The following is an 11,349-nucleotide window of genomic DNA, read 5'->3' as shown; positions in this document are numbered from 1 at the left end:
GTGATGAGCCATATTATGCTAAGAGATCATCTCTTAATAAATAAGAGAAGACAAGTCTTTTCTTACGTTTTCTCTCTCACCATTGTACATGCCTAATAGGCCCTAAACTAAATAGATCGCTTGTCTCCTGTACTACCAGATCCACCACTCTCACTCACATCCAAACAAATCAGCCATCACACGACAGGCCTAAATTGACACGTGACCTGACACCAACTGAACCAAACCACATCTCAATAATCACAGCACATATGCGACGCATGAGTACATAACACAACGGAGCAATTTTATTAATGAGCTGAACCATTTTCCTGTTTTCACTACTTTGAATCAAGATAGCAATGCATGAATAGAGTGGTGCCCCTGCACATTACATTTTGCATCCTTCAATGAGCGAAAAATGAACATGACCTCTTCCAATCCAGAAGAAGCCATTGCACTTGAGGATTCAGGTGAGCAGCAGTCTCATCCAGGCTCTCCGCAAACCAGACGAGCGGTATGTAGACCCTTTTCCACACCTACAGATCCTAATCTAACCATCCGTGCAAATTCATGTATATATAGGCTAGACTAAATACATACGTACGCTGATGATTCGGTCTAAAATACAACTCATTTCTGTAACTTCTGACAGTTTGTGCGTCACGGTCACTGTGACTTTCACCTGTTGCCAGAATCCTGTATGGACCATGCTCCACAACATACCTTGGCAGTTCAGCCACACATAACCTCCACAACAGCCCTTTTCATTGTCCCAGGGCAAGGATCTCCACCAAATACCTGTGGAACCACGCTTACCGCACAGTGCTCTTGGTTAATGCAGTTCTGCAAGAAATGCCAATTCAGATTCTAGGTACAAGCACGACTAGGTAAAGAAAGGATTTTGTGATCTAACCCAACTAATGCGATGGTCGCAAACCCATTACCTTCCAAAATATGTCATACGACTTGTGTGCATGGCATCCGCCTTCTGAGTAGCTCCCGCAGGACCCCTGTGGTGTGCCGAAGCTGGCAAATTTTACTTCAGTTATTTTCCGCCCATGATCACACTGGAGGTGGACCTTAGCTTTCTCGTAGTCTTTGGTACGCCAGTTCGTCATCGACGGCTGCCATTCAGACACATCAGCACAGACACTTCCCCTAGTTCTTTTCACCATTGAAATTTCACTAGGGTCACCACCCATCTCCTCGAATATCACCAATAGGTTCCCAGTAGGATTAAGCCATGCGCGAGGAACATGGTACCTGAAGGAACATGACATAGATGTAAGAGCTTCACTTGTAAATAATGTCATGGGTGGTTCTGTAATAGTTACTTCTAAACCATGGAGTTCCTACCATCTCTGAGAAGAGTCGCCGCAGTTGGTTTGACACTTCGTCTCATCATATTCACCACGGTAATCACAGTAACCACATGTTCCGGGGGCCTTGTAGCCAGGCCAATACCGTCCAATGCCTTGACCATTTATCCAGATTTGCCCCTTCCCCATGCTATTCATGTCCAAGGCTAATGGCTCGTCACCATCTGGTGCGTTGAAAAAAGCCTGAAAAGAGGGAACTGTGGGATAAATCTTCTAAAAAAATGATGGCTATACCACATGGGTAGCAACTAATCACATGCAAATTTCACATTACCTTGTACCATGTCAGCGGCTGCTTCTGCACAGGTTCTCCCCATTCTACCGATGAGCTTCCACTAAGTGAATGAAGACTCATAGCCTCACCTTTCAAACCAACCTGCCCATATACATTAGGTTTTTTATGTTAATGCTTGTGCACAAGGTTAATACTTGACGGCACATTAAAACAACATACATTACCTGATAGGTCCATTTCTGCCATGTGAGATCTCTTCTTCCCTCATTCAGGCCATAAAGTATCACCGGACCAAGAATTCCAGCATTCCAAGTCTCAAAATGTTCTCCAACATTCTGTATACAGGAATGGAAAATAAATATACGAAGGCTCAAATATTGCATGACCAAGAGTACTATCTTAGTTAGCAAACTATTCACTTACCGGGAGACCAACTGCTATACTTAAGCACGAAATAGTGTTGCGTCCTGCCCATAGTTTCACACTCCCAGTATACGTTAGTTTTGGGTCTTCTACACTGCCGTAAACAGTTCCTGTGAACAGATTGGAGAGCATTTCAAGATCAATTGCTTTTGACAGTTAAGAGATGCACAATTTTTTGTCAAGCGTGGCAGAGACTTTCATAGTTACCTGTTAATTGTCCATTAACGAAAACATGCAAAGCATGACCAGCCGACATCACAGTGAGTTTTGGAGACTTCCCACTGGTGAGGAACTGCTCATTCTTCGCAACATCAACACTTGAAAATGAAACTTTTAGTACCAGTGAATTGCAAAGAGTCATATATTCATATTGTTGGTGGAGTTAGGCAACTTACTATGTTGTATACCACAAGTAGTCTGTGTTATCCCTCGTCATATTTATTTGTTCCAGTAATCCTACCGCTGTAAATGCTTCCTCCTCACTGTAGGAATTAATCTCCTCATTATATGACTGCCATGTGAGTCCTCCAGCCCATTCCATTTTCATTTGTGAAATCTGGCTGCCAACCTGTATAAGCATATCACAAAAACTTTAAATAATGATAAAAAGGCAAAAATTCAGATCAGATACAGATTTTAAATAACGTTAGTAAAAAAGAAACTACACAGATTAAGCTTGGATGAATATACGATGTAAGCAAGCCAACTAAATTAACCAGGTAGCTCAAGTGCCTAATCTCACCCTAGCGGTGTTGAAGACTGTTGTTTTGCAGTCCGGAAGAATACTGATAGACCAAGGAGGCAGGTCATAATGCATTCCGCTGAATGATACCCTTGCATAAGATAGCTTATCCTTGTTCTCAAGAAAAGCTGCACAAGCTCCTGTGCTTGACCTAAAAACGGATGACTGAACAGAAAGTTACCAAGAAGTCAGTTCTGGCTTATGAACGAAATAGTGTAGGTCTCAAGTAGAGAAAAGAACAGAATGTCATCACAACCTTCTGAGCCTTCCCAAGGGAAGATATAATGGGATCTCCTGCAACCAGGGCTGGTTCGCAAAGCTTGATGGCTCTATGCAACTCCTTCAAGTGACCCCATTTTGGTTCTCTCAATAAGCCTGAGGAAGCAAAGGGAAAAAGTTCGGTCAAATTGGTAGGGTACATAATAACAAAGTACATGCTGTATAACATCGACAAAGAAAGAACGACAACTTTGCTGTAATGTAGCACGAAATGTTACCATTAAGATGTAGGTGATATATAAAACGATTTGTGCAATCAGACACTGCATTGTTGCTAATCCATTGTTTAGAGAAACAAATTATTTTCCATCTGTGTCTTTAAAAGGTTATGGACCTTGAGAATTGGAGTGGATGAAAATCTCTCTGTAACTCAGGCAATTAAACCCATTAAGCTACGCGTGAAGGGCGGCCAACCAGCTATGCCACGTGGCGCAAGCTGGTTGGCCGCGGTGAGAATTTTTTTAGATGAAGGTGTGGATTATTTTTTAAATGTATTTTTTTCTTTTTAGATGGAGGTGAGGACCTCTGGTATTTTTTAAATGGAGGATTATGCAAAGTGGCACTCGCTGGTAGGCTGCGGTGGTAATTTCTTTTTCCTTTTTACTTTTTTTAGATGAAGGTTAGGATTTTTTTTTCCGAGATGTTCTTTTAGACGGAGACGAGGACTCTATGTTTTTTTTTAAATGAAAACATGAGCACAGCTTCCTCTCAAGCGGCGCCACAGGGTGGCGCCCCTACCACTAGTGGACTTGAACCTGGATACTGCAGAGTGGAATGTGGATGTTGCCACATTGCTTTGTACAATTAATTAAGGGATGAAGGTGTCAGAAAATACCTAAACTGCATCATTGTTTCATTCAAGTTCACTAGTAAGGGCAATTGCCTATACAAGGGCCGCTTCAGACAAAAATATATACAAGTGGCAGCAACCACTATATGGCATGAAATAAGTTCAAAGTACTCCCTCCGTTCACTATTTATAAGATGTTCTACTGTAACTTTTTCTGATTCGGATGTATACAGACACATTTTAGTGTGTGTATTCACTCATTTCAGTCCGTATGTACTAGTCCATATTGAAATACCCAAAACATATTATATTTGTGAATCGGAGTATATACCATGTACCAACAGGGTTCGCTCCCTGAGCGGCCCACATGCAACCAGGGGCGATTAGGGTTTCCCCCAGAGCAGCAGCCGCCACCACCGCCTCTTGTGATCTGTCACCTCGTCGTTGTCAGGGACCGCCTCCTATCCAGCCCCTGACATCGGGGAACTCTCCCTCCTACTCGTCGTCGTCGGGTCTCCTCTGGAGGCATGGCAGCACGGATATGGGACAACTGATCCAAGAAGGCGGCGCAGCTTCTCAGATCGTAGGGCGGCCTGCTTATAAGGATCCAATGGTGATCAGTGGAGATCGCGGCAGTTCAGCTACTCCGGCAGATGGTGACGACGGCGGTCAGCTCCTCATGTGTCTCCTTTTGGAGATCTCCTTTTGCCGGTATCAGCTATCATTTCACGGTAGCCGTTTGGCAGCCGGCATGATCAGCTAGGCCGGTCCGAGGCAATCAGCTGTGGTGGTGACAGATCAAGGCACTGCATGGTGGTGCAGTCTTTAACTGGATCCGGCCATGGGGGCCATCTCACAGGGCTCAGTCGGCAGCTTCTATCCAGGGTGAAAACCTAGGTCTGGCTATCTGCCTATCTAGACTTAGCAACCACGGCATTCCCTTCCTGAAGGCGTTGCTATGGTGCGCCGACCGATACATGCTGCCCGATGAAAATCCAGGATGTGGCCTTATTGGTTGAATCCGGTGACGACTATGCTAGTCCTATTTCTTGTTGGAGGCGTCGCATTGAAGACTAAGTTCCTCTACGCCTCATTGTTGTGTAGCTGGTGTTAGCGTGTGGACAATCTCTTGGTAGCCTTCAACCTTGGGATTACAAGGGACTCAGCTACGGGTTGTATTGTGTTTGTGTTTGATAATCTGCCATGATGTTTCCCTTTTTTCTTTTGCCGGTTTAATCAGATTTGTAATAATTTGGTTGTATGCATCCTTAGTTGGTACAGAGGCCGGGGGTAAGGAAGCTTCAATTTTCTACCAAAAAATGTAACATGTGCCAAAAGCAAGGCATGCATTGAAGATAAACAGAGCATGGAGAACTAAACTCACCGTATTCATCAATAGGAGCATCGTAGTCATAGCTAGTTGCAACGAATGGACCACCAGCTGTCCGCCCGAAGTTTGTCCCTCCGTGATACTGAAAAGAGGCGTCACAATTTGGTACCAAAAAGTTGGTGACATGATAAGCTTCAGTTAAACAGAAAGGATCAGTGTGACTTACCATGTAATAGTTAACAAAAGAGCCCCCCTTCTGGATAAACTTGGCAACACCATATGCTAGATCCTCTACTGGTCTATGTGGAACCGGAACACCAAAGCCTGTATACCTGCGGTAAGGAAAAAGAAGATTTACATGGAGAAAGATAAACATATAAAATATCATGTGGTACTAGCCCTTTAGAGAGAGAAGGATGGATTTACCAGGCAGTCCAAGCCTCAGTCCACATGGTAGGCTTGTGAGGTTTATTCGGGGAGAACCAGTCACAGTAAAATCCATTGCATGTATTAATCTGCCAGCAGTAAATCAACAGTGAGATCTAGCGGAGTGAAATCTCCTATTCCAAATTATGTCATGTAAGGGTGGAAGTTCCTTTCAGAAATGAAAGGCTTGGCAGATAATCCAGTGAGTAAATATGATGGACACGTTTTCTTTCCATTCTTGGAAAATGGGGCCATGAAGGTGAATGACCCCAGCACATTAAAAGAAACAAGGAGGATGGGGGTATTGATGAAGATGTGAACCGTCGAATCAAAGCCGGATGGATGAAGTGGCGCCAAGCTTCTGGCATTCTCTGTGACAAGAGAGTGCCACAAAAGCTAAAAGGCAAGTTCTAGAGGACGGCAGTTCGACCCGCAATGTTGTATGGCGCTGAGTGTTGGCCGACTAAAAGGCGACATGTTCAACAGTTAGGTGTGGCGGAGATGCGTATGTTGAGATGGATGTGTGGCCACACGAGGAAGGATCGAGTCCGGAATGATGATATACGAGATAGAGTTGGGGCAGCACCAATTGAAGAGAAGCTTGTCCAACATCGTCTGAGATGGTTTGGGCATATTCAGCGCAGGCCTCCAGAAGCTCCAGTGCATAGCGGACGGCTAAAGCGTGCGGAGAATGTCAAGAGAGGGCGGGGTACACCGAATTTGACATGGGAGGAGTCCGTTAAGAGAGACCTGAAGGATTGGAGTATCACCAAAGAGCTAGCTATGGACAGGGGTGCGTGGAAGCTTGCTATCCATGTGCCAGAGCCATGAGTTGGTTGCGAGATTTTATGGGTTTCACCTCTAGCCTACCCCAACTTGTTTGGGACTAAAGGCTTTGTTGTTGTTGTTGTTGTTGTTGTTGTTGTAAGGAACTAGTGTCTATGCGGTACATATATTAAAGCCAAGGAGTGCAGAGCATACAATTGGATCTGGGGCATCGTCCTCTTTACACATGATCCATGGAACACCTGTGTTGAGCGCAATCGCCATGTTAGCTGCCCATGAAGCGTAGGCCTTGGAAGGCTCGCCCTGATCCCACTCCAAGGGGCCAAACTCGTTCTCGATCTGCAAGGACAATGAGGATTTAAAGGTGGGTCTGGTTGAAAAGAAATCCAATATGCTAGCAACAGAGGTTAAACAATTTGAAGCATACATACCTGGGAGAGGATTATTGGTCCTCCCTGCCACTCAAAGAGCCCTTCCGACTTCATCATGTCAACGATCTTGGTGGTGAACTTCTGCATCTCAAGCTGTTTGAAAGAATCATGATGGAAAATACAGACATTTTAGAAAGAAGCTAGGGATTAAAACAGAGCAGAGCTGCCAAGACGACACTTGCCTTGAATGGTTGATTATCAGTTCTAAAGCTGATGCCGGGGACATACTTGAGCCAAACAGGGAAACCACTGCAGTCAAACGGAGTGTGATTTAGCATACTCGTATTTTAAAAGAAGTCAACATCAAGACTTCTCAATATAGCAACATCCCTCGTTAGGTAAACTGAGTCCACAAAACTGTACTGAAGTAAATGATTTAGCACGAGCAGTAACTGGCACCTAGAAAATCACTACTCCCTCCGTAAAGAAATATAAGAGCGTTTACTAATCAGCCTGCTAGTGCTTATTTGGTAGAGTAACAAATGTGGAGAGCAATGCGGGTGTAGTAGGTGGTTGTTACCCGAAGTTCCACTCGGCGCAGACGTAGGGGCCAATGCGGAGGTGCACGTAGAGTCCGGCCTGCTTCACCAGCTTGATGAAGCGCACTAGATCATACCTCCCCTCGAAATAGTACTGCACAATATAATCGATTCACCCAACAGCATCAGAAAGCAAAACAAATCAACCTTTTTTTAGCATAGCATAGCATAGCAGGCGGGTGGGTTCTTGGAGAAAGCAGCAACCTGGCCAGGGGAGGGCTCGTGGCCGTTCCAGAACACGTACGTCTGCACCACGTCGAGGCCGCCGCCCTTGGCCTTCTGTATCAGATCCGGCCACATCTGCACGCGGCCGCAGAAACAAGCAAAGAAAGAAAATAGTCACGCTGGGAGCCGGCATTCTCGGGAAAGAGAGCGGGACAGGGGTTGTTGGAGAAGCAAGAAGCCGGTACCTCGGGCACGCTCCTCGGGTAGTGGATGGAGCCGGAGAGCAGGATGCGGCGCCGGCCGTTCACCACTAGTGCCTTGCGGTCGTAGGTGACGGCCGCCGACGCCGTCGCAGCGAGGGTGGCCACCGCGAACGCGACCGCGACGGCGACGGCGACGACGGACGGTGCCGGCAGCGCGGAGGACGCCATGGGAAGGACTGAAGCTGGAAAGGGAGGGAAGTGCGGTGGAAAAAAAGTAGCGGAAACGCGGCGCCTTTCGGTGCTTTCCCTCCACCGGGAGTGGGAGTGAAGTGAAGTGAAGTGAGGCGCTCGCTGGAGGACACACGCGCTCTCTCTCTCTTTGGCTTTGTCAGGTTCACTCGTGCTTCACCGTCCAGAATCCGCAGCTGGTTCCTTTCCCTTTTTCTTGCTTTCCCTCTGCCACTCCCGATCTGCAACGGCTGTAGTTTTGCGCTTCATTTCCTCTTTCTTGATGATGGCTTTCTCTCTTAAACATTTATGCGGCTTAGTGTTTGGTAATGCTATTTTCTGTATTGAATAGTGCTTGTGAATATTTGCCTAGTGGAGTAGTATTTGCTTGTCGGTGATAAGGCTAGAAGAGAGGTAGAGCGAGGAATTTTTTTCTTTTGAAAGGAGAGCGAGGATATTTTTGTCTGCGAGGAGAGATGGAGCAAGGATCTAGGAGTAGTGAGAACTGGGTCAGATAGGATGGGAAATTCGGTGGAATTCAGGAGCTGGCCACACGGTGAGACGCATGTTAAAATAATCTTAGTGTCAAAAACGTTCTTATATTATGGGACAAAGGAAGTAGTATTCTGCACCTAAGATCTGTGGTGTAGGCCATCGCGGACAGTGTGTATCTTGCGGCGCCGCTGAGGAATCATCGCGTAGGCTTGAGGTGCAATCTCGGCCACTGATCGCCCGCTGATCCAGTGGTCGGTCCAGAATTTGCAGCTAGTACCATTCCCGATAGTCCAGGTGGTGGATGCTCGAAAGATGACGCTCACGTCGTCGTTGTGTAAAATATGCAGGTGGCTCCATGGCGTAGAGGGATCCGTGCGTTGGAGCCAAAGCCAGCGCGTCCGAAGGGCAATGTCTACGCGCTAGAAGTCATGAATGCCCGACCCACCGAGAGAGAGTGGTCGACAGACTCTCTGTCGGTTGATGAGACATTGGCCACCATTCGCCTCCTTACTCCCAGCCCAAAGAAATCCACGGATCATCTTGTTCACTTTCTTAAGGACAGACTGGTTGAGGGCGATGGCGATGAGGAAGTGGGTCGGGATGGCGCAAAGGACGTGCCGCATAAGGGCAAGCCGATCTCCGTTGGATAACATGGACGCCCTCCATGTAGATAGCTTCCGCTCAAGCCTGTGAACGATCGGTAGAAGGCTCGTGGTGGAAGGCTTGCGGATGCAGAGTGGGGACCAAGGTACTGCACCGGGAAAGTCTTCACCGGGCATTGCATTTCGCCCGTGATGGGTGGCGATGTGATCATCCGAGCACTAGATAGGCGTGGCCGAGCATTTGCCAAAGTTTGTGTGAAGGCCGGATGCCAGTCCGAAGACACGCAAAAGCTCACGAACAACCGAGATGTTGTGGCAGTCTGGGTGGCAAAATATGACGACGTCATCCACATGGAGAGATATGCTCGAGGCAGCGTGTCGAGCCGTGAGGTGCTGGATAAGGCCAAGGTCGATGGCACGGAGGAGCATCGAGTTGAGGACGTCAATGATGATGGCGAATAGCATGGGTGATATGGGGTCGCCCTGTCGCAGGCCGCAGGCATGACCAATGGGGGGGTGGGGGTGGGGTGGCCGTTTATCATGACTCTAGTGGAGGTAGTAGATAGGAGCACTGGTACAACGGGGTGCTATATAAACGGTTTTTAACCCCTTTTCGTGACGGCATTCTGAACCGTCGCCTAGTAAGTGAGAACGATAAGGGGTTCTTCCCACACGACCCAGAAACCGTCGGGGATATGCCCTCCTGGCACACACGCTCAACAAAATGAGGTCGTGTGTGACCGGCGAGCGATCAAATACGGTTATACGTACAATTGTGCTAAAAAATACAATTATACAGGCCAAATCATTTCCGGTCATAAGTACATCCCACACAGTCAGCCCCGCTAAACATTTCCGTTCGTATGTACATTTCACACAGTCAATCCAAGGAATACGTTTCCGTTAGTATGTACTGAAGGAAATATGCCCTAGAGGCAATAATAAAGTTGTTATTTATATTTCCTTATATCATGATAAAATGTTTATTATTCATGCTATAATTGTATCAACCGGAAACTTAGTACATGTGTGAATACATAAACAAACAGAGTGTCACTAGTATGCCTCTACTTGACTAGCTCGTTAATCAAAGATGGTTAAGTTTCCTAGCCATGGACAAAGAGTTGTCATTTGATAAGTGGGATCACATCATTAGAGAATGATGTGATTGACTTGACCCATCCGTTAGCTTAGCACGATGATCGTTACAGTTTCATTGCTACTGCTTTCTTCATGACTTATACATTCAGACTATGAGATTATGCAACTCCTGAATACCGGAGGAACACCTTGTGTGCTATCAACCGTCACAACGTAACTAGATGATTATAAAGATGCTCTACAGGTGTCTCCGATGGTTTTTGTTGAGTTGGCATATATCAAGATTATGATTTGTCACTCCGAGTATCGGAGAGGTATCTCTGGGCCCTCTCGGTAATGCACATCAATATAAGCCTTGCAAGCAATGTAGCTAATGAGTTAGTTACGGGATGTAGCATTACGAAACGAGTAAAGAGACTTGCCGGTAACGAGATTGAACTAGGTATTGAGATACCGACGATCAAATCTCGGGCAAGTAACATACCGATGACAAAGGGAACAACGTATATCGTTATGCGGTTTGACCGATAAAGATCTTCGTAGAATATGTGGGAGCCAATATGAACATCCAGGTTCCGCTATTGGTTATTGACCGGAGACATGTCTCGGTCATGTCTACATAGTTCTCGAACCCGTAGGGTCCGCACGCTTAACGTTTGGCGACGATCGGTATTATGAGTTTATGTGTTTTGATGAACCGAAGGTTGTTCGGAGTCCCGGATGTGATCACGGGCATGACGAGGAGTCTCGAAATGGTCGAGACATAAAGATCGATATATTGAAAGCCTATGTTTGGACATCGGAAAGGTTCTGAGTGAGTTCGGGCATATACCAGAGTACCGGGAGGTTACCAGAACCCCCCGGGGAGTATATGGGCCCTAATGGGCTTTAGTGGAGAGAGAGAGAGAGAGAGAGGCAGCCAGGGCAGGTCGCGCGTCCCCTCCCCCTCTGGTCCGAATTGGACTAGGAAGGGGGAGCGGCGCCCCCCTTTCCTTCCTTCCTCTCTCCCCCTTCCTTCTCTCCTAGTCCAACTAGGGAAAGGGGGGATCCTCCTCCAGGGCGCGCCATAGAGGGCCGGCCCTCCCCCTCCTCCACTCCTTTATATACGGGGGAGGGGGGCACCCCATAGACACACAAGTTGATTGTTTCCAGCCGTGTGCGGTGCCCCCTCCACCATAATCCACCTCGGTCATATCGTAGCGGTGCTTAGGCG

At 46.8% G+C, this 11,349-nt stretch overlaps 1 protein-coding gene across 1 annotated transcript; it reads right to left on the bottom strand.

Annotated features, from left to right (window-relative positions):
• Positions 1–269: 269 nt before the first annotated feature.
• LOC125529971 (beta-galactosidase 2) lies at positions 270–8,129 on the bottom strand. The gene is made up of 19 exons (XM_048694392.2): positions 7,753–8,129; positions 7,547–7,642; positions 7,324–7,436; positions 6,986–7,052; positions 6,804–6,896; positions 6,568–6,711; positions 5,587–5,675; positions 5,387–5,492; positions 5,215–5,302; positions 3,018–3,136; positions 2,762–2,926; positions 2,415–2,587; positions 2,227–2,336; positions 2,020–2,129; positions 1,821–1,931; positions 1,636–1,737; positions 1,339–1,544; positions 927–1,245; positions 270–825 (listed from the first exon to the last, which is right to left on the bottom strand). The coding sequence occupies exons 1-19, from the start codon at positions 7,936–7,938 to the stop codon at positions 715–717; spliced, it is 2,508 nt and encodes an 835-aa protein (XP_048550349.2). The 5' UTR covers positions 7,939–8,129; the 3' UTR covers positions 270–714.
• Positions 8,130–11,349: the final 3,220 nt, after the last annotated feature.

Source organism: Triticum urartu, chromosome 3A, assembly GCF_056163025.1.
Source record: "Triticum urartu cultivar PI428250 chromosome 3A, HENAU_Tu73, whole genome shotgun sequence".
NCBI lineage: Eukaryota > Viridiplantae > Streptophyta > Magnoliopsida > Poales > Poaceae > Triticum > Triticum urartu.
Note: the sequence above shows the minus strand (reverse complement) of the source record. Positions and strands in the feature narration are given on the sequence as shown.